Raw genomic sequence first — 23,748 nt, forward strand, 5'->3', positions numbered from 1 at the left:
GAATGCACACCTAGTCGTGGGGACCTGTGACTCGTGCCTCAATTATGGTCCCCACGGCCAAAAAAGATTATAAATTGTACAGAACAATATTTTTTGAAAATCTAATAATAGCAAAAATCATTACGCCTATGTGTGTGTTTGCGCATATGATCGTGTGTGTATCGTGTAAAGGTGTGTATGAGTATGCGTAAGTGTCAAATGAGGCAGACACACAACACAACAAAATTAATGCAATTTAAAATATAATGTAAATGAATGTAATTCACATACATTGATTCGTTTCTACTACGAATTAATCTTTGTCAGGTCTTGTATATCCAGCAATCACAAATTCATGAAAATTCATAATAAAGTCATTTTCACATGAAGTGAAGCGTTGATAACAGTATATACTGTATGTGCTATTAAACAAATACTGTGTCTCTAAAACCTAGTAAAGGACCGGTCGTGTTTTCTCCTCCAGCTTTGAGTGGATCTCCAGGGGTTCGTCGTCTTCTCCTGTGCTCAGCGTGAAGACACTGATGCTGCGATCAGAACGCTGGGATCTGCTCTGAAGCTCCAAATCTAAAGTCGGATCTTTTCTCTCAGAGTGTCTGTCAGTCTGAGAACCCTCTGTAGTATAAGCTCAATCTTCTCATGGACGGTAACTGGCTCAGACAAAATATAAACTGGGTGACTTTTCAATCATGCTGTCGATTGGTTCTCCTGACAGCACAACTGAAAGCACAAAAGAACGGTCAGTTACAGATTCTCCGCTGATAAAACACAACATCAGCAAACCACAGCCGTGAAGAGTTACATCAAAACCCACTTACACATCTTAGAGAGAAGAAGAAAGTTGCACGAGAAACGTGACGGAGAAAAGAGATTTATTTCTGGGAATAGGAAAGGTCAGGAGAAACCCGGGAGAGGCGGCGGGAGTTTTACATGGATGATATGATACATGTTTGTTGTCAGAGCGGATGCTCTCTAGAGATGTCAGCGTCCGCTTGGGCTTTCTCATTCAACAATAGCACAGAAACTGCTTGTGTAAGCTCTTCACCACTCACAATAGATGCTCTCCTGGCCTCTTAATAACTCTATTCACATTTGATTAGTCGACAATTCTGGACGCTGATGGTCACAGATCTAATCAATAACTGTGTCACGCTGAATGAGGGCCAAGTCATTATTCAACAGGTCCTGGCTTGTGAGGGTCGTGGCTTGTAAGCTCATTTTTTCCCTATACCTGCCAAAGAAAGATGAAATAATGTACCTGCCATCAGTGTTTCCCTCCATCCATGAAATTGTATTTTCATGTGGCTTAATGAGAGGATTATTCCACAAGAGACATCTTTGATAAACTTTCAAATTAAAACAGAATTGTATTTGCAATCAATTATATTTACAAATTAAACGGGTTTAAAGTAGTTTGGATAAATGTCTATGTTCACCTCCATATAAGAATATGACTGACATGGCATTATGATGACGTTAACTGAAGAAACAGTTGCAACAATACATATTGTTGTTAACACAAAAGAATAACATAATTGTAACAATGTTCAAAGTATAAGGGAGGAAGGAGGCAGGAACCGGCGAACATTAAATAAACTTTTAATAAAATAAACAAACAAAGCATAAACCACAGTAAAGGGCTACACAAACATAACTAAAACACATACAATGTCCAGGCCTGGTCCTCTCTCCTCGTGCCTTCCTGTCGCTCCCCCTCTTATGCTTCCGGAGCTCCTCCTTGAGAGATGCTGACCGGTGTAACGCACAGCTGACACTCATTATCACTCGCGCCACCGGCCTCGTGTCGTTCCTCACGGCTCTCGTCCCGCCTCCCTCGTCACAATAATTTTTCAAAATAACCCAGTTCAAAAGTACACACACCTGATTCTTAATACTGTACGATATTAGCTGGACAATTAAATGACAGTTTTCATGTGTATTATTTAACTTATGAATATTATTATTGTCGCGCTTTTGGTCCAAGCAGGAGAACAACACTCCACAACTAACTGAACATAAGGCAGGGTATATAAAGAGTCCGTGAATGAGGTGCAGGTGCATATGATCAGTAATCAGGGGAGTGCTAGCAGGACAGTCTGTGAGGGAGTGAAGATGTAGAGGACGGGCGTGGCTGATGAGGGAGAATCCGGCATCGTTACAATTATTATGTTTATTATTTATTGTTTATTTTTATTTTGTGCTGTGGACTTTATATAAACATCTGTGATGAAATTACCAGTTCAGCACAACACTAAATTAAAAACAAATTTGTAGTGAAACCTCGTATCTCTATATTTTGTGATTTTTATTTTTGCTGTAAATCATTATTATTAGTCACCCTTCACTGGGTTTTGTGAATATTAAAAACGATTAAAAAGTGCTTGTCAACTTTGACAACACAGAATTTAATCATTTTAAAAATACAGTGTTTCTTCCATTTCCTGAAAATCTGTGAATCTGGACATCTGAAGTTTCCAAAGGACAGCGACAAATTTGTCTTAAATGTTTACATTTTTTTATTTTCCAGATTATGCAAAGTGTATGTAACCTTCCGAGCACCACTGTACTGCACATCTGGGATGACATCTGGGTAAATAAATTATAAGAGAATGTTTATATTAGAGTGAATTATTCCTTTAATAGTCACATTGTGTGGACTACAGACATGAGTGGAACATCAATGTTCCGTCAAATAGAACTTTGACAAAATGACCAAAAAATATGATTTATGTGTGAAGTAAACAGTATTCAGGAGTCACAAGGCCCTTCTAAACCAGTCAAAGTCGGTTCTTTCTAAGACGCGAGCTATAATTGTTGAGTACATCACCTGTGGAATCTAAAGAGCAGGTGCTCATACAGTGACACCAGCCGTATGTGCATGATAATCTTTACCGCATTACTTAAGGAAATGAAAGAGGCTATTTTTAGATCTTTCGCAACCAACAGATTAAATCACAAAGCTGCTAAAAAGACATCACTGGGGTCATGAAAGTGGGATTTCTGCACCGAGGGGTCTCAAAAGGCATGAATACTGTTCTAGGTTCAGATTAAAAGAGCACTGCAAAAAAGATATAATTAAACTTGGATTCAATCGTGTTTTTCTGTAATGTTGCTTTAAAACGTTCGAAACTAAGAGCATCTGGCAACGTCTCAAAGCTGACCTCACACTTTCTAGAAAATCCATCAGAAAAACGAAAGGTTTCTTATGTAACATCAGGTGAAGTGGATGAAGAGGATTTGGTAACCGGTGCCCTCAGTGAAGCGCGGGGTTGTGCTCTCCTCGACTCGTCTGGCTTTCACGCATTAGCTTCTTGCACTTTCTCTCTCTCATGCCTAATGCAAATGGAGTTGAGTTTAAACTCGTAGTGATTGATGAAGTGTCGGTCAGATCAGAGACAGACAATAGAGAGCAGAAGCGAGCCATTCATCACGCTGAAGGCTAATGCCAGTGCACGGGCCGCCAGATGAATAATCGCACCGGCACGAGAACGGGAAGAGAGAGAGAACTACGCTTTCCTCTCCTCATGAGGAAACATCGGAATCCCCACTTCTGGAGCTGTGGAGCGACGTGTTTTTTCCACCTGAATTATACATAAGAATCCAAGTGCGTGTCGTCATCTGGGCCTGTAGTGTTGAAACAGAGGTCTGATGTGTGTATGTGTATGTTCCTGATAGATAACAGCATCCGAGTCAGTAGCTAACAGAAACAAAAGATAAAAGAAGGGGAAGTCCCTTCAAAGCAAACAAGAGAAAATCAACATTACAGTTTAATATTGGAAAAAAATGGAAAAATATATAAATATCTATACTTATACTATAATATGTGTGTACTATAATAAACCCCATATAGAGGAGCTACACAGGATGTGGAGATACTACAACTATCATCAACAGGCTGAAAAAACACAATGAGCTAAATAGATGGTTTCAAACAACAGAACCATCAGACTTTCAAAGTTAAAGGAAAAGTTCACCTCAAAATCAAAATTGTGTCATTTTTTACTCACCCACATGACATTCAACATGTTTTGAGACCTCCCAGGGTCTTCGGAACACAAATAAAGATATTTTAGGGACATTTCCAGGCCTCCTCATAGACATCATGGTTATAGTAGTTGTCAAGGTCCAGGAAGGTACTAAACTAAACACATCGCTAAATTGGTCCATCCGCTCATAGTGGCTCAATTGAATTGTTTTGAAGCGACGAGAATACTTTGTGCCAAAAACAAAGCAAAATAACGACTTTAATGGATATATTCTCCACTGTCTTGTCAGTCTATGGTGCGTGTTCACGAGAGCACTTCGACGCATGCGCATTCGGTTTGTGCGGTTGGGCAAAAAAGTGCAAGTCTTCCTCAATATCGAAATCATCAGACATTTTGCGAAGATCAGCTTATATACAGCGTGCGTCTGCTTGTAAACACAGAGTTGCAGTTCTGGGTTGTCAGTCAGAACGCCGGCGTCTGCCCCCACCGAAAGCGCATGCGTCGAAGTGCTCTCGTGAATATATCCTTTAAAGTCGTTATTTTGTTTTGTTTTTCGCACATAAAGTATTCTCGTCGCCATTATGAGCGGATGGACCAATTTAACGATGTCTTTGGTTTAGTACCTTTCTGGACCTTGACTATAACCATGATGTTTGTGAGGAGGCCTGGAAACCTCTCGGATGTCACCTAAATATCTTTATTTGTGTTCCGAAGACCCCGGGAGGTCCTAAAACATGTGCGAGTGAAAAATAACACAGTTTTGATTTTGAGGTGAACTTTTCTTTTGAGCGTTATCAATCCGGTCAATAAGAGAAACATTGACTATCTAATGTCCAACCACAGAGTCATTATTAAACGCTAATCTGTGTTACATTTCAAGGTATGCTAATGTCTTTAGTCAGCGCAGGGCAGAAGGACGCCGGGCACCAGATGAACACCAAACACACGACTGAACGTATAAACAGTGGAAACTATGATTGGAGAAGTGATGCTGTCCAGTCGTAAGGAACGTCAACCTTCAGCTGTAAGCAAACATGATCCTGTACAAACTCTCTGAGCTTACGTCTCACTCTCGGTTAATGTTCTTTCTCTATCTAACAGATGATTATTTCATGTCCGTGTTGATGAACGACTACCGTCATACAGTAAAACTTTGAGCTCAAACAGTATGAAGTAATGACAGAATAATGACCGACAGTACGGATCTGAGTCGCTCTGGCTTTGAGTTCTCTTACAAATATAGATTCCCAATGAAACCATTTCAGAGTAAAGAACAACGGCTAACACCCGAACGAGAGCAAGTGCTTTTTAGTCACAGCATTTCAGCGTATAAAAGAAGTTTCCCAGTGAAAAAATCCACAAATCTGAGAAGGCAGTTATTGGAAACAAACATATGAAATAAACTTCCAATGCATTTTAGTTTCTACTTATAATCTATAGATTTATCTACTATTTCTAATTCAATTTCAGTTTGTGAAGTTTTTCCAATTTTCAACAAATATGTCGTGCTTCAAATTACATTTTTATTCATCTGGTGGGTTTGATTGATGGCTTAAAATTGTTTAATTAAAGAATCTGACATTGCTTGAGGAAAACTGAAAGGGAGAAAGTACCTCTAGACCCAAAACTAGGCTACTTAAAAAATGGACCAACTTTCCGACCTCAACTCTAAAAAAGATCAGCGTCCCACAATCTGCATTAAAAACCCATGAAAGATTATTTCTTAAAGCAAACAACTAGAACAAACAAAGCAACAGTTCCTCCATGAAGTATCTATACTGAAACTCTGATGGATGGTTTAATAATCCTCTGGGTTTGTCCTACCGTCCTTCCTGTAGAGCGCGATCTCCACCTTCCTCTCCTCAGAGCCCAGCAGCGCCTGCGCCATCTGCGCGATCGCCAGCCTCTTGGTGTGCGGCCCGTACAGAAAGTTACAGGTGCATGGCTTCTGCATGATCTCAGCGCGCCTGTAGCCGCACATGTGACAGAAGCCATCGTTACAGAAGATGATGGCGCAGTTCTCCACTCGAGCGTTGGCTATGACGAATTTTCTGCCTGTGAAAGAGAAAAAGAGAACAGAGGTGGTTTTGACGTTTGGCCAAATTTGAGGTGTTTGAGGTTGGACTTCAGAGCTGCCGCCATCTGCACCTTCAACAGAAGAAAACACCTGAAAAACATTCATTTGCAGAATGTTAGACAGAACCATCATCTCTCATGAGAGTCATAACTGAGAAACACAATCATATCAGCAGACAGAGTTACATTTCATTCTGTAAGAGTTTATATAGTTTTATGTGTGAACAAAAGCAGAAAACACTCAAACCTGTGTGACAATCTAATAGTGTTTGGATGATCAAATGTTCTTTCTAAATAAACTGTTAGCTGAGTAATAATAGCTATGCTTAAATTAGATAATATAATTCTTGAATAACTCAAATGACGTAATCTAAAGGAAAATGGTATTGCTCAGAGGTAGCAGGCTGTTTACAAGCAAGGGCCAGAAAGAGGCTCAAAAACTGTTTAATTATGACCGTTAAAAGCATAAAGGGACAAAAGAAGGAAAGGAATTTAAAGACTGGAATACACTACACGGCTTTTAAAATCTGAACAGATTTTTAAAAAACTAGACATCACACACTTGCAGACTTTTTGAAAGTTTGCAGAGAAAAACAGGGGATCACACACTACGCGATAAAATCTGCAGACTAGGGCAAACTGAAAATCTGGGCAAAATCTGAAGTCTCGTAGTGTATTCCAGCCTTAAGTGCAGAATATAATAGAATTGCATAACACCTTGAAATGTTGAATCTGCCTAGACAGGCTGTCTCTTCCCCCTTCCAGATCCGTATATCAACTCTGTATGTGGGCAATTCCAGCGTTATGGACGTGACATAAAAATGCTCAGAGAATGTATTTGTTACGAATATATGGCACCATCTGTTTATATTTTACTAAAGCCTTGTTGATAGAGTCTAAACATCAGAAAAATGTCAGTCTATGAACATATTTTCTATTTTAAAAAAGGGAAATAAACATGCGTTATAGATGTGACAAAAAAGGACATGTTTTCGGGAGACGACAAACTTTGTGGGATTTCTGTGAATTAAAATGCAAGAACCTGAAGCAAATATACCCAACAAATGGAGAAAAGATGCCTCTTTATAGAACATAAAATAGTCACTTTATTTTATGAGGAATATGTACCGTTATGGATGTGACCATCCTGAAAATGGCACCTACTTGACTATAGAAAATCATGCGCTAAAAATAACCAAATGCTTTAAAAACTTGGAAAGAGACCTTACATGAGTATTTGAACCACCAAATGTTGAAATCGGTGCTGTTAGCATAGTAAAAACCGTGAGATTTTTTCATGGTTAGGTTGACATTTTCATGGAATCACCCATGTGGTTAAAAACTGGTTCACTCAATAAATTTAGCAGTCGAAAACACGTAGAGAGCCATTTGAATGTTGACCACAACATTACAGGAAAACACACAACACTAACACATTTCTCTTGCATCTTTCCATTAGGACACAGTGATGTAGTTTTTAACTCTGTGTAAGAAATGCCTCACATCCATCTGACGGTCAACCACAGTCTTCTCCTGAGAGGAAGCAACGACTTCCATTTCCAGCAAAAAAAATACATTTGTGCTTCAGTTAGTCGACCGTTAAAAGCATTCCTGTCAGTAGAAGAAATCTAAACAGACTCGTAAATCTGTGCTCTGTGGTTTATGGCAATAAATGACACTAATACGGAGGATCACATGGCCAGTAAGATGGACAGTTTGTCAAATATTGATCAGGTTAATGCAAACCACATCACGACAGAAACACAAGTGCATGTTTTCTAATCATTTCAAGGTCTTGGCATGATAAAATAATACAGTACTCTAATGTAGTATCATATCTATACTATGCAATACACTGTAAAAAAAATCCAACTTGCAAAATGTTCTCCCTACAAAGATAAATAAGTAACTTGAACATCAAATTTTTTGTAAAAGGAGCCAAATGATCGTTTTGCATATACTAAACAAAATGAGCCTAAACATGTTTCTAACAAAGATTGTTTTGTTGACTGGACTTAGATTCTCAAGTTTTTGGCCAAAATGAGTCAGAAAGTTTGCCCAACTTACAACACAGTGTATTCTGAACAAACAATATTGCAAGAGTTTGAAAGTTCCCAAGATGCATTTGAGCATGTTCAATTCTGTGTTTGTTTTTCTTTTAAAGATCAGTGTTTTAGTTCTTGCTGGCTTAATTTATGCTTTAATATAATTTCTACTGTTAGTTGTCTGTTGTGTTTAGAGTTTTTTAATGAATGATGGTTTTTGTTACCATTGTTGAGGTGTAAGTGCATGACCCAACGGCAAAACTGGTATAAATGAAAACACAAAAAAACACAAACTGCTTAAACAGTTATTTGATCAAGGTTTGGTCTGTTTGAGGCAGAAAACACATACATTTGTAGTAAAACACAAATACATTTGTTTCTTTTTAAATAACCAATCTATATTCAGCCAACAAAAATATTTTGTTCTGTTGTTCATTAGGTAAACTTCACTATGTTGTGACAACCAGTGTTGCCAGACAGAGTTGAAAGTTTCCAGCCCAAAAATGGTCCAAAACCCGCCCAAACGCACACAAAACCGCCCAAAATATTTGACTAATATTTGGTTAAATTTGATCAATATTTAGCTATTTTAAATGCCACAATTAATGTATCATGCTATGGCTAGCGACATACACCAACAGCAACGGAACCACAGTAACAAAACTAGATAGTACATTTTCTAAAGAAACTGTGAGTGATGCTTTCATGGCAAACCGTGAAACTCGGCACTAGGGTGATGACACTTTAAGTACTAATGAATCTAACCAACCCCCATGACTCTAAGATGTTCTGATACAGAGATATAGGTCTTGCTAAACGGTTGCTAGGCTAATGTGTTTGGTTGCTATGGGCGTGGCTTGGCATCTGCCAACTGATGATGCTTCAAGCCACAAGTGAAACAAACCAACTCCCATGTCTCTACGATGTTCCTATGCATAGATATAGGTTTTGCTAAACGGTTGCTAGGCTAACCTGATTGGTTGCTATGGGCGTGGCTTAGCATGTGCTAATTGATTAGACTCTAAGCTATGAGTGAAACGAATCACCCCCCATCTCTCTATGATGTTCTGATGAAGAGATGTAGGTGTTGTTAAACGGTTGCTAAGTTAAGATGTTTTGTTGTTATGGGCGTGGCTTCGTGAAATTCCTGGGCCACTGATTGGTTGCCTGAGTAATACGTGCCCACCCCCTCGTCTCTACGACACTGTACTGCAAAGATATTCATATGAACTTTTGATAATGGGAGTCAATGGGATCGGTTGCTAGGTTGCTGTAAATGGTTGCTATGGGCGTGGCTTAATAGCTTTAAGATGATCCTGTGACACTGAATGGTTGTATGAGTAAAATGAGCCCACCCCCTCATCTCTACGACACTGTTCTGCAAAGATATCCATATGGACTTTTTATAATGGTAGTCTATGGGATCGGTTGCTAGGTTGCTGTAAATGGTTGCTATGGGCGTGGCTTAATAGCTTTAAGATGATCCTGTGACACTGATTGGTTGTGTGAGTCAAATGAGCCCACCCCCTCATCTCTACGACACTGTTCTGCAAAGATATCCATATGGACTTTTTATAATGGTAGTCTATGGGATCGGTTGCTAGGTTGCTGTAAATGGTTGCTATGGGCGTGACTTAATATCTTCATAATGATCATGTGACACTGATTGGTAGCCTGAGTCAAATGAGCCCACCCCCTTGTCTCTAAGTGGTTGTACTGCTAAGATATTCAACACGGGACGTTTTACGCCTTATATGGGCATGCTTCCTGTGATTGGGAAATTTTGGGAGGCTCTTACACCCCAGGGGTACAACTTACACCCCACTGTGAGTGATGTTCTTACAGAGCCTGAGAGCCTCTTCAAATCGTGTATTATTTTCATGTTTCTACGATATCCTCACTCGGAGCTACGACCCGCCAAAGTTGGGCGCAATGTTAAGTCAATGGGATTTTTTGGGTTTTTATTCGCCCCCCTATCGCACCCCCTCCACCCGATCGCTTCCAAAAGTCATCACACACCATTCCTCAATGGGCCGCTCGATTTTATGTAGTCATTAATGGGTCCAAAGCGAAAAAATAACACGTGAATATATAGGTATCTAGGTTTTGAATGGGAGTCTATGGGCGCCATTATAAGTATACGGAAATTTTGGGAGGCTCTCACACCCCAGGGGTGCAACTTACACCCCATTGTGAGTGATGTTCTTACAGAGCCTGATAGCCTCTTCAAATCGTGTATTATGTTTCTACGATATCCTCGCTCGGAGCTACGATCCCTCAAAGTTGGGAGCAATGTTAAGTCAATGGGATTTTTCGGGTGGTTTTTCGCCCCCCCCATCGCTTATAAAAGTCATAGCGCACCATTCCCGAATAGGCCCGTCGATGTGATGTATTCATTCATGGGTCTACGTCAAAAGCTGCAGGACAAGTAGTGTGCCAAACTTTTGGCGGAACAAGAATAATTATAAGTATGTATGTTCGAATAACAATAGTTATGCTTTTTCAAAGCATCACTAATGACAACATGTCAAGACGTTCACATCCATGGCCCATGGCCCCGCCCTCACACCACACACAATGCACTTTTACAGTGTAGATTTAGTTTACAGATCATTCACATACCCAATTTGTTAATAACGAGTTCAACAATGTGTATTGAAATTATATTTTAAACTTCAAATATTATTATTTTAACTATTATTATTACTACATTTTACTCATTATAAACAGGTGTGTAAGTAAGAGCGAGACAGACAGAGGGAGATCTTAAGCCTACCTTTAAATGCAGAACAGTAACAGGATGTCGGTTGTAACTTGACAGGATGCTGAACTTTTCAGAATCACTCTCCCACTCCTTTCTGTAACATTTTTTATATTTTGCGCACTTAGACTTCGGCATATTGACTGTTTATATTTCCCGCTGAGTGCTGGCTGCTTCTTCTTTTTTGGTGGTTGCAAAACTGTCTTTGGCGGTGGAAAACTATCACTCGTGATTGGCTAAAAGCCGCGAGCTAGCCTGCGAGCTGCCTGCGACCTCGTCAGTGGGCGTGTTTAGTAACGTCACGATTACTAATTGGATGGAGTACACGCACACTTGGGTTTTGTTAAATAATAAGCCTATACAATGTACATGTTTCAAACCTGCCAAACTGATCCCAAATCCACCCAAATTTTGTCCACCCGCCCAAGCCAATTATTACCCGCACAATCAAATTCAAAACCGCAAATAAACTTTATGAATATTATAATATATAACTAGTACAAATGACATGAATGAAATTTAGTGTAGAAAATAAAAGAATAAGATCTAGAAACCTGCAGCTCTGACCAGCCAAAGGCGGCACCAGAAATGTTGGTGACAGTCACTCAAACTCCATCACTTCTCTTCTGATCTCTATAGGAGCCAGGTCACCTGCTTTTATCCTGTAAGTGCTTTCACCAGATGGATGTTAGGTCTTTTTAAAGGGCATCAGAACAGCAAATGCTTCAGTAAATGACATACACGTTACGGGTCAGAGGAGAGATTTTCTGCAAAGGTGAAAGTTTAGCTGTTGAACACAGATGCTACATCCACACGCTGAATAAAAGGACAATTTGCTCTGTTTGACAGCATTTTATATTTATGTAACTGGTAAACGCAGGTGTTAACTCGATAGAGGGTTACGACTGGGATTTCTACAGAGTTTACTGCTGCAATGCCAAGTACAAAATGCTTGACAAGACAGATTTAAACTAGAGATGTACCGATATATCGGCCAATAATCGGTATCGATCAATAAACCGGCCGATAGTTTAAAAACAGCCGATGATCAGGTCCGATATATCCTGTCAATCAAAAGAGGGCAAAAAAAATGCGACAAATTTGTGCTCTGTAGAAAGAAAATGTTAAGAAACATCATCAGTTTGATGTTCAATATTAATAGTCATTATATGAATTAATTACATTCATAGAGTTAAGAAATATGAATTTAATCTTCAGAAGTTCAGAGAAATTTTGTAGAGGTTCATTTCTAATTTAAACCCATCGGAATAGAAAAAATGACTGATTGTTGCTACCTCAACTGAAAAACAGAAGCTTTCAGAGCAAATACATAACTATTAATTCAGGACCAGAGGCTAATATTCAAGTATAGCACAGAATATGTTAAGTAAAACACCAGAGAGCCGTATTTAAATGCTTCATGTAAACGAAGAGACTGTGACACCTGCTCTTACAATATACTGTTATTTTCACAAGCTAAAGATAAACTGTGATCGAATACAAATCTAATCTAATGCCATGGAAACACTACTGATGACAAATTGGCATTATAAGGCTGATCTAACAGGGTCTCCTGAAGAGACATAAGAACAGCCCTTGTGATAAAAACAACAGCTTTAATGTTGAGATGAGAATGAGGGGTTCAGGGTGAACGGATGCAGATGCTATACATCAGACAAAACAGCCACCAGCGCTCTGAAGATTGACGCAGTGGGCCGGTTAAGAGGGGGTTTAACATAACAGAGTGTGTGTGTGTGTGTGTGTGTGTGTGTACAGAATGAAAGATGTGTCACACAGAGCAGGAGAGAATAATTAACAAATCTAAAGTTCTTAAACTTACATCTTTAACTCATCACCTAATAAAAACACAAAACAACTTTAGTTGAAACTTTGATGTGGGCTTCACTTGAGTATAGTATTCAGAATGTTTCAATGTACTTATCTTATTCAATCAAATTCAAAGATTACAGCCATTTGAGTCAAAGAGACTATGTAATTGGTGCTTTTTGAGCATCAGTTTCATTGTATAAAAAGAACATGTGTAATATTCTGCTCAATATATTACCTGGAAAAACAACATGGTTTTAAAACAATAAATGATGAGAGAAAAAACAATGACTGAATGTAAACTATTTTTGGGTGTACTGTTTCTTTAAATGCATCATAATCATTTCCTCATCTTCTCCATGTATCAAATCATCCAAACTCATTACTGATTAAAATGCTTTTCTCACACGGCAGATTGGAAATTGCAAAGAATCAAAGACATGAAACATCTGAAGGGAAGAAAGTGAAGTTGTCTAGTGTCTGATCTGTAAGAAAAAAGTTGTCACATCTCTAAAGAAAACAGAGCAATGCAAATAAAGAGATAGTTCTGTCTTCTTTTACTCAAGTTATTCCAAACCTGTATACATTTCTTTGTTCTGCTGAACACAAAGGAAGATATTTGGAAGAATGTTAGCAATTTTCAGTTCTGGGACATCATTCACTACCATAGTAGAAAAAATATTGTATATTTTTTTGTTCTGCTAAACACAGAATGAGATATTCTGAAGAATTTAGGAAAGCAAACAGTTCTGGGGCACCTTTGACAACCATTTTATTTTCCTACTATGGTAGTGAATAATGTCCCAGAAGTGAAAATTGCTAACATTCAATAGAACAAAGACATTTTTACGGGTTTCCAACAACTCAAGGGTGAGTAAATGATGACAGAATTTTCATTTTTGGGTGAACTGTCCCTTTAACAGAGAGAAATGCCTAAAAGACAAATGACAAAAGGAAGTTGCAATCCTCTGTGCAGAGAGAGAGAAAGTGATGGTGGTTAATTGTATGTGTTTGAAGATGTGTTACAGGTGTTGGTGTATTTCTGCTCCTCACAGCTTGTCTTGCAGAAGGGAAACTGTGAAAATGGTCAAATTAGTAGAGAGGACTGTTACACACACGGACGCACACACACACGCACACACACGGACGCACACACACACGCACACACGGACGCACACACACACGCACGCATGCGCGCACACACACACACAACAGCAGCCATATGTGTGTACGTACATATGCAAAACAGCACATAGGCAAATGTGCTAATACATACTGTATAGAATCTTTATGACAAATCAATGTTATGTTTAGCGTCGGCACAAAAACAGCTCATCGTAATGCAGCACTTAAAAAAGTACAAGTCACCATGAAACAGAAGTTGCGTTTGTCTTCTTTTCCGTATCGTGACGTACATCCGAGTGAAACGGCTATTGGATTTTGACAAAAAGTAGGGCGGGACTTCATGTCGCCCTCCCCTAACTGATTGGATGGCTGTAAGTTGGCCTGATACACCACCGGTACCCACTGGACAGTCAGTCTAGTCCTACCTCTTTTTCAGGCCTTACGTCATGAAGAGAAGAGTTGTTGTTTAGAGGGGGAGAGGAGCTTTACGTTTTTGATTAAAGATTGCAACTGCAAATTCATTTTACAAAAGTAATGATGTGCATGGATAAATCATTTATAATAATCACTGCAACACTGTGTAAGACAATTAGTATTATCATTTTTAATTGCACGGTGACTTGAAAACGAACATTTATAATCTGAATGTGGTTCAGTCAATATTAATTCAACATCATTTCGTAAAAGCTAACATGTGCACGCCTAAGATCACACATCACACAAACAGCTCCACATCTCTGCCACCCATATATCTCTCCACTCACTGCCACAAAACACACGGTGTTAACTGCAAAACCCAGTGAACTGTAGCATAACCTGTAAAATAAACCGTCCATGACGAGTCGAGTCGGGGTGTTTTATTAGCCGTGTATGAAAAAAAACTAGAAAGACAGACACCTGTACAGGGGGGAATTTAATGACACAACTCCTCTGACAATGCACTGATAAAACTCACCCGCTCTCTGTTACACACACACACACACACACACACACACACAGAGAGAGAGAGAGATACTGGCATAGTAATCACTGTGCATCCCAGAATACTGGCAGAAGTAGACCATGACGACTCGGCAGCGATGTGACGGAAATGGAAAAACAAGACTTTATATAGAAAACTATAAATAATCCACCTTATCACAGAGCACACTTCAGCACGGCGTCGAGGATCTGCACCTTAAACTTCTTCTGATGTGTTACAGTCATACAATGACAAATAGATGAAAGACGGGAAGAGAGAAATGATGAATGGATGAATGGATGGATGTAACACAACAAACTTTTTATATAAAAAAGCATATAGCCATCTAAAAACAAGTCTAAACTTGTGCAGGGAAAGATGCTTTTTCGGGACCTAAAGAACAACAATAAACTATTGAAGAAGCTTGATAGATGCTGTAGAATAGATGAAGAGAGAGAGAGAGAGGTAGGAGGGTTCTCTCGGGGATTGAGTCTCACTTCAGCAGTTGCCACAGTGATGCTTGTGTTTGCTGTTTCTCTCCTGGTCTCACAGCTCTATAAATGTCCGTTTTGAATCCGAGTTCGGGTCCGACCTCACGGTTCTGAACACGGCACAGATTATTTATTTCAGTTATTTAGTCGTCTTTATTTGAGAGTACGATTCTCATCTAACATTCTCTACAGACCACTGAAGAATAACAAACGCTCAGTGTTTCATATTCGGCTGTGATATCACAATCGGGTTTGCTCACACTAGCAGTCACACTGTGTTCTTGTCTTGTGTGAACGCAAAGTTGTAAAAAAGTGATTCAAAGAGCCTGAAGGAGAAACAGGAGTGAATGTTAATAACTCACACCAGCCGCACTTTATGAATGTCAATGCCATCTAACCTTTGACGGAAGCTTGCCCTTCAATCCTACCAAAGCACTTTTCAAAACCATACGATGGATTTTGATGGATAGTAATAAATAATTTAGCGTGCCGAAGGGAGAGACGCGGCGTCTTCAAGAGGAAGGGTACTGCTAAGGTTAAGATGAAGAGTGAAACATATTGATCACTTTCACTTCTGACCAAATCATACAAACCAGACTTGATTTATATCATTCACAACCCATTTGACGGATTTGAGTATCCATTCATAATTAAAAAATCAAAAAGACTTGAATCAAATTAACGACACTTCAATGTCTAATCCCAAATCGATTCCTGTACTGATTTTACTTAGTGTCTGTCATTTATGAAAAATAATATACGTGATATTAAATCAGCAATAAATTTGGGATTAACATATTTTACCTCAATATTGTTTAAAGGTCAAATATTATTCATTAAAACTGAAAACATATTTCATAAATAAAAAAATATAGTCAGTTAAAATAAAATGTAACATTAAGGACAACCTAAAAGTCTTAAAGGCTTTAAGGATTCTTCCACACTGGAGATGAAACATCTATTTTTTTGCAATGTTACTCACTGATGTCAACCTGAGTGTTATTGCCAGTACACATATGTGAGCTAAACCTTTTATTCTGAGACAGACTGGCTCTTTAAAAGCAGATGAGATTTCAGAGGATGGTTGAATAACAGATGTGCAGTCTCGAGACTGCATGAAAAAACTCACGATCACGAGCAAGTTAAATTTCTGCTTCACAAACAGGATCCTTAATTAACTAATCTGCATTCACCATTTAAGAACAAGATTTATATAGTGTCCATATTATATACTACAAAAAAATCTAAATCATTTAGCTAAAACTGACTGTATGATCCAAAATACTGATTATACTGTATATACATTATGTAAATGTCATGAATTGAATATAATGCAAGCAACTTTTTTGCAGGTAAGTATTTTAACTTGATTCTGCATCTACAACAGTAAATTCGAATTTTTGACGGGATAGGCTATGAATTATTCTACCATGAGGCAACTTTTTCATATATGACTCAAGTAAAGACTCGTCTGATCTATCAGACACAGATAAAACCTATACAGAGAAGAATTAAACAGATACTGTTTTTACTGTCATTCCTCATGTTTTCAGAGATTTTGCAATTCCCTAAGACATTTTAGGATAGTGCACATCTCCAACAAAAAGCAAAAAGCCAAACATCTGCTGGAAAACGCGTCATTAATATTAAATTATTGGAAAAGAAAGAGCATTGGATGAGAAAGAGCGTTTAAATGACAATTAAAGAGTAAAATATGAAAAATTGTGGTATGATAATGAGCATATATCAGTATTGTATATCAGCATCATTATTTAACACTAAAGCACTGTGCACCTGTTACCAGAGTACTGTGGTGGTACCATGGTGTGCGAATGTGATTTCATGTCATTGAAATAACACTGGATTCACGTACTATGGTTTCCACAACGTAAAACAGGTGAGTTTTGTCAGTCAAACAAACGTTATTTCAGGTCAACTTACTTTGACTCTCGAACTTTCTGATGATGGTGTCCAAGAAAGTGTTCTGCGGCGCGACGTGTCCGCGTCTCACCGGCATCCTCGCGCTCTGTCGCCTCAGTCCCGCGGGGAGTCTCGAGCTCAAGCTGACCTTTCCGCCGCGCGCCCAACACGCGCGGCACCACGCAGCGACGCGCGAGCTCTGGAGAACTTCATGAGACTCAAAACCTCACGAGCGCGTTACGAGCGAACGATTATTTCTAGAGAACGCTCGGCGACACTACTATCCAAATAACGGTTAACAGTTTCCACGCGTGCGTGAGGGGGTCGTTTGCGTGTTGTAAGCCTTCAGAAACGATCCGCCGTCCGGTAAAGTAACGCCAGACTCATTTACTCCGTGACATCTGGGGCGCGGGACTCTGTGGGCTGTGACGCTCCGGCGAGGTACCTCGGTTTTACCACAATTCGGTTAAATCTTTCTTCACGGTTAACCTACGACGAATAAAATACTTATAAAAAAAGAAACGAGCGATTAACGGAGTTTCTCAGGCTGCGCGTTGCTCCGGATGTCTCGCGCTCCTCCCGTTGCGATGGTGACCAGCGAAAAACAACAGCGAACGCGCAAGGTGCAAAATGAGCATCTATTCACAAATATAAACACGTTTTAATATTTACTACAGTACAATTCCGTAAGGTAATATATATAATTAGCGTTTTCATATACTTTAAAAACAACCCCAAAAAACTGAAGGTAAACAACGAAGAAATCTTGTCTGTGGAAATAACACGCGCACGCAGTTCATTTCATCGCGTGGTCAGACGCGCCGTGATGTCGTCATGCCCCCGGCTCTCGTGGAAACGGACAGAAATCAAGGCGCGCTAACGACCAGCGGCGCGGGCTCCACGCGAATATCGCCTCAACTCGTCTGACAGTTTCACGCGAGCATGTCTGCGCTTTGTTTTCCACCTTCAGCGGCGTCGCGCTGTCACTGTACACGCTACGTCACCGTGGACGTGGGGTTTCCCTGCACCGTCACTCGCTCTCGGACAAAAGGCTTTCCTCGTGCTCGTGACAGTTATGTGGACTTGCGCAGATATTGTTAATGCGTTAACCGCGTGACAAACTAATTTCAAAACTTGAGTCTTATTGGCACGAATCATTACTTTTTAAGGGATGTCCGTTTAGAAATATGTGGGTGCGCAAAACTGGGTTTACGGGATTCAAACGGGGGCGCGCGGCCCTTTTTTCCCATATTTAGTCAGGAGTGCGCGGCATCTCACAGTGAGATCTTCCTACCTCTCTCTCTCTCTCTCTCTCTCTCTCTCATTCACTATGCGCATATCATTATACAGCACATCACTGCTGATATCAAAAAATATAAAGTCTAAGTTTCCATTAAAACCAGTGCAAATTCGAGTTATAACCATTAAATCCAGTAGAATTTTTTTGATGTTTTCTATTGATTTTTTTATAAAAAAATATATGCAAATTATAGAAAATCTGCCATAAAATGGTTTTTTTCTTAATTGGGCTAGATAACTCCACACACTGTTCAGGAGACATATATTTTTTAAAATAATTCTAATAATATCTTGTGATATGATACATTACTTATGAGGAAACAGATATCTCTCTTCATATCTCTTTTAATATACATTTTTCTACAAACCTATTTAAAGAAATCACTTGTTATGACAACAGAAAGATCAATATCTTTGGCAATAATTCTATCAAATCAGGAAGAGCTAGTGTAATAAAGTATTACATTATTATTTTGCAAACCCTGCTGTATTTTTAAAGTCAGAAATAAGTGATAATCATAATTTAAAGGCTGTACAGAAGGTAAATCTCGTAGAGCTTTAGGAAATATTAAATAGAAAAGATTCAGTCATATAATGACAATCTACGTAATTAACACTGGACGAATAAAAGGACGCGGCATTCTCTCTCCAAACGCTAAGTCCATTCATCAGTGGCCGTTCAACGTCTCGACAGGTCTCCACCTAAACAACAACAACAACAACACAAATATTTCAACTTGCAATGACTCAAAGCTTCCAAGTTTCAACTTAGTATACACATTATAAAGAATTTGCCCTGTGCCACAGACAATGATGGAAAATTCTCATAAACAAGGTAAACAAATCTTATTTTCCAGATTACACTAGACCAATATGTGTCTAATGCAACATAACATATTTAAAATGATAAAAAACATTAACAGATAGCATAAAGAATCATGTTCAACTCAAGTGACTCCACATTTCAGAACAAAATGTAGATCTTTATGTAGAATCACTACAGTAGTGTAAATATAAATCTGCATGAAATGTCTCTGTAATGTTGTAGGGTAAAGTGAAGTCTCAGCGATTGAATTATGTAATGAGATCCGTCTCATTGATGAATGACTCAACAATAATGAGAACACAACTCTGATGAAATTACGTGTTTTAACATTGGCATACATTACAACATGAATGGCACTCTCTCATTACACTGTCACTGTTATGGCAAAAGGAAATGTTTTCATGACAACACAATATTCAGTACTTTGCAAATGGGACATTAGATTTAGAAATAAACTGGTTTTATAATAGTGTTTTAGTGGGCAATATCAATTTACTGTAGATTTCCAAACATTGTTTGCCATTAACTGTAATGTTTACTGTGATCAAATAGAAGAGACGGTCTGATCATCCACTCAGTGTGGCATTAAATGAGAGACAGAACAATTAGCAAAACAGTGGCAAACATACAGTACTGAAAAGTTTGATGCACTTGATGTGAAGAGTTCATTTGCAAAAACAGATAAATCTGTTTGAAAAAATGTAAAAATGTTTTTTATTGTGCATTCCAATTAGTATCAATCAAACTGCAGTTTGGTTGTTTTGATTAAGCAATAATAACAAAAAACACAGCTCAGTAAAAAAACTGTAGAATTTACTTGAAAAAAGTTTGTGAAAATTGTTATGAGGATTTTATTAAGTAAAATTTGCTGCTATAATTCAAGTAACCTACAATTTACTAACCAGAATTAAGTAATCTAGTTAACCTAATCTAATAAAGTTCTAATTATTAAATACATTTAGTTTTTGTTAAAATATCAAGTAAATGTTACTCAATCTTCTCAGATCACTACTTTCATATTAAAATATACTATTTTTTTACAACATATATTGTCAAGTAAGAAGAGACTGGTGGTCTCTGAACTGACATTCGCACAGTTACTGGTCAATAAGTGACTAATACCGTGCCTCCCTCAGCCGAGGCACAAGCACCGCTCTTCTGAACAACGGTAACAACTTCAAAAACCCAAACTTCAAAAAAGACCAAAACTCTCCTAAATCTCAAAGATAAATCAACAAAAAACACGAACAAGTCTTTCTTTTTACTGAAAAACACTTAAAATGACAGTTAATCTGGAAAATTAATCTGCTAATGCAGTCAGATGCAAAGCATGCTGGGAACTACAGATCAACTGCCAAGGTAGTTATATCTACAATAATGATTTATGTGGTCTCAACACAAAAATAAACAAGTAAACCTAATTTGACCAATTTAAACGGGTTTAACATAATAAAACTGAGTTGGATTTAGTTAATAATTTGTTCAATTAAAATTAATCAAACAAAATAATCAAAATCTTAACAACCAAAATTAGTAGATTTTATCCCAAGATTTATTTTAACACATTTTTTTTGTAAAAAAACGAAACATAATTATATTAAGTATATTATAATAATTTACTTTCATAAAATTTACTAAGCCCCATAATCCCGTAACAATAAAAACATACCATAAAATCACAATTTCAGATTTTTTTTAAATGTTAAAAGTTTGCTTTTACAAATAAACTGTTTATATGTTGTGAGAATATTTTTAAAAACAACTTGTGAATATTGATTTTCTTTAATTGTGAACGAATATGTAAAAATTGTACACAATATTAGGAGTGTCCTTCCTGTGCTGTTAAAACATATTTTGTCCTTAAAACATATCTTTCACAGTTTTTAAAGTTGTTTCAGGTATCTGGAATCTCTGCCTTTGATCTTAAAGACCCTTTGAGGGTCTTGAAATGTGCAGCTTTGTTCGATGCAATAATTTCCACTGAAACAGTAAGTTAGGGCGGGGCATATCGATTGGCTCCTCCCTCTTTTAAAATAGGCAATAGTCTTTATTTTACCTTACAGCTTGGAATCTGATGAGAAGATGAAGTGCAAAATGATTTCATAAAAAAATATTAATCTGTATTGGCTGAAGTGAAAGGGTGTATGTTTTGAATGCTTACATCTTATAAATGCTAAAAGACTAACATGTATAATAAAAGCCCAAACTTCCATTTTGATTTCATGGACAGAAAATAAGATTACAGGGGGTTCTCAAAAGCGACAAGCACATTTTTCCTCATAGACCAGCAGTGAAACAGGGACGCGGGCGTTGGTTTGCGGCAGCGCCACAGTTTCCTCTGGCATTACCCACCCTGACAGCTGGTACACTCGCAGCTGTGAATGACGGGCAGAACGACAGGCTCTACATCTCCGCTGGCACACTGCAGACTGAGAAAATGCACCGGGTTCTGCGGGTCCAGCCTGTAACTGCAACAGTCACAAAATGCCTGGAGGTAGGGCTCCTGAGAGACAGAGAGAGAAAGAGAGGCCAAAACAGATGAACAGATATTGGAAGATTAAAGAGAGGGACGAGAGAAAACAGATGAGACGACAGGGAATGGTGGAGGGCAACAGGAAAAGAGAGAAAACAATAGACAACTATCCAAATTATCTTCATGCTACATTTGCTTAAATACCAGCGGCTCTCTCTCTCTCTCTCTCTCTCTCTTTCTCTCTCTCTCTCTTTCTCTCTCTCTTAATGGGATGAATCAAGGGATAATTCAGTCGAGCACGTGGCCATTAGGAGGACGCGATAGACGAGGGCAGATGTGAAGACAAAAGAGGAAGAAAGAAGTGCTAAAGCTGGAGTACTGGGACCTGGCAAACTGGTTTTTTGGTTTCCATGGCAACATGACAGAAGTTTCCACCTCGAACACGTTTTTGAAAACAGTTGCAGCAAACATTTGCATGCATCAACTGAGAAAAATGAACAACTGAAGACACGAAGATATGCAGCACTTTACATGATCAAATATTTTTTTAATTAATTCTGTTATCTAGATGCTGGGTTTGAACATAATCTTTTACTCTAAAATATGTGAAAATGTTTAACAACACAAAAATGAGAATGTTAGAAACCAGACGCTACGCTACAGACATTAAAGTAGCCAAACGGAGACTGATAGAAATGAACACACACCTCTAGAATGACATCGATTCTGGACAAACAGCGCCCTCTGCAGAAGCTGACCTCCACGTTGTCGAGGCGACAGTCGCCCTTGGTGATGTTCCTGACCTCGGTGTAACGACGGCACTCGGCAACAGGATCCTCTGGAGACCAGAAAGTGATGTTCACAGGAGAAAATAGGACAGCCGAAGAGAGAGAGCGAGATTAAAAGAAGCACATACACAGGGCGAGAAGAAATGACACGGACAAAAAAGTTTCACTCTAATGAAGGATGAAGACATCAAATGACTTTAAAAAGTGAAAGTTCTTGAGTGAAGTTAAAGGGAAAGTAAGCTTGTAAGGCACAACCTTATTTAGCCAAGTAGGGTTTGTGTCCACTATATTGTTAGTTGTTGGAAAGTTGTTTCAGATCCAACAAAGACGTTGATCCAAGAACATGTCATGCTCGTGTAAATCACGTTTAATCGGTTTAGAATATCATGTCCAGTCGTGGACGTCTCATCGAGTCCTCTTAGAGAGTTTTCAGCACATCTGCATTTCATATCCTGAGATCAGCTGAACAGATACAGATTGATTTACAATGTGTCTGCAGCAGTCTGGTCGTGTGTTGTAGTTTCCCTCAAGCTCAGACTGTCAGAGTTAAGGCCACAGGACACTTAATGATGTGTGCGACCTGTGAAAACCGCTGACAAACATCAGCAGACTCACTCTTCCCCTTTAGTGAAGCTCACCTGGATACTCCCTCCTGCACACTGGACAACAGACCCCCGGCTCCAGAACCTTCACTTCACCCTGGTGGACAGAACAGAGAATGAAAACATGTGGAGGATGTCACAGGAATAACTCGAGTGTATGTGACTTATGTCCCCTGAGATGGACGGATGCTGACGGGAGAACAGACATCAGGCTGAGACTGAGGAATCATTGAATGTGGTTGTACGGCCAAATTAAAAATCTTGAGATGTGTTATAAGACAGGAATGAAAGAAATGTGTCCTTTGAATATGAATTTGATTTATCAGTACAGCACCAACTAAAAGCGTAACCTTGTGCGACATTACCTATGTGACAAACAATGGCAGAGTTTAGGTTTTTCTAGTTTTATTTGGTTTGTTGCCGCTGATAGCACAGAAATGAGCCCTTCACATTTACCAAAAGAATTTTAAAGCTTGTGTTTATTTTTGTTCATTGTTTTGTGTGTTAGAGCTAACAAGAGCGTTCCTACAGTGCAGCGTGACATTTACTACTGCCAGCAGCAGAAATGCAA

General features: G+C 38.7%; 2 protein-coding genes across 2 annotated transcripts in view; both read right to left on the reverse strand.

The window, feature by feature from the left end:
- LOC130546901 (potassium voltage-gated channel subfamily H member 2-like) overlaps nt 1-18,162 on the reverse strand; it is a 128,213-nt gene extending 110,051 nt beyond the window's left edge. The window contains exons 1-2 of the mRNA XM_057322430.1: nt 17,211-18,162; nt 5,808-6,038 (exon numbers count right to left, since the gene is read on the reverse strand). Coding sequence (XP_057178413.1) covers nt 5,808-6,038; nt 17,211-17,286 — 307 coding nt within the window. The 5' untranslated portion in view covers nt 17,287-18,162. The remainder of the gene's footprint in view (nt 1-5,807; nt 6,039-17,210) is intronic.
- Nucleotides 18,163-18,821: 659 nt separating this feature from the next.
- The window catches only part of sspo (SCO-spondin), a 91,800-nt gene continuing 86,873 nt past the window's right edge, over nt 18,822-23,748 (reverse strand). The window contains 4 exon segments of the mRNA XM_057323406.1: nt 18,822-19,190; nt 21,667-21,817; nt 22,495-22,625; nt 23,214-23,274. Coding sequence (XP_057179389.1) covers nt 19,168-19,190; nt 21,667-21,817; nt 22,495-22,625; nt 23,214-23,274 — 366 coding nt within the window. The 3' untranslated portion in view covers nt 18,822-19,167.

Source organism: Triplophysa rosa, linkage group LG23, assembly GCF_024868665.1.
Source record: "Triplophysa rosa linkage group LG23, Trosa_1v2, whole genome shotgun sequence".
In the NCBI taxonomy this organism is placed as follows: domain Eukaryota; kingdom Metazoa; phylum Chordata; class Actinopteri; order Cypriniformes; family Nemacheilidae; genus Triplophysa; species Triplophysa rosa.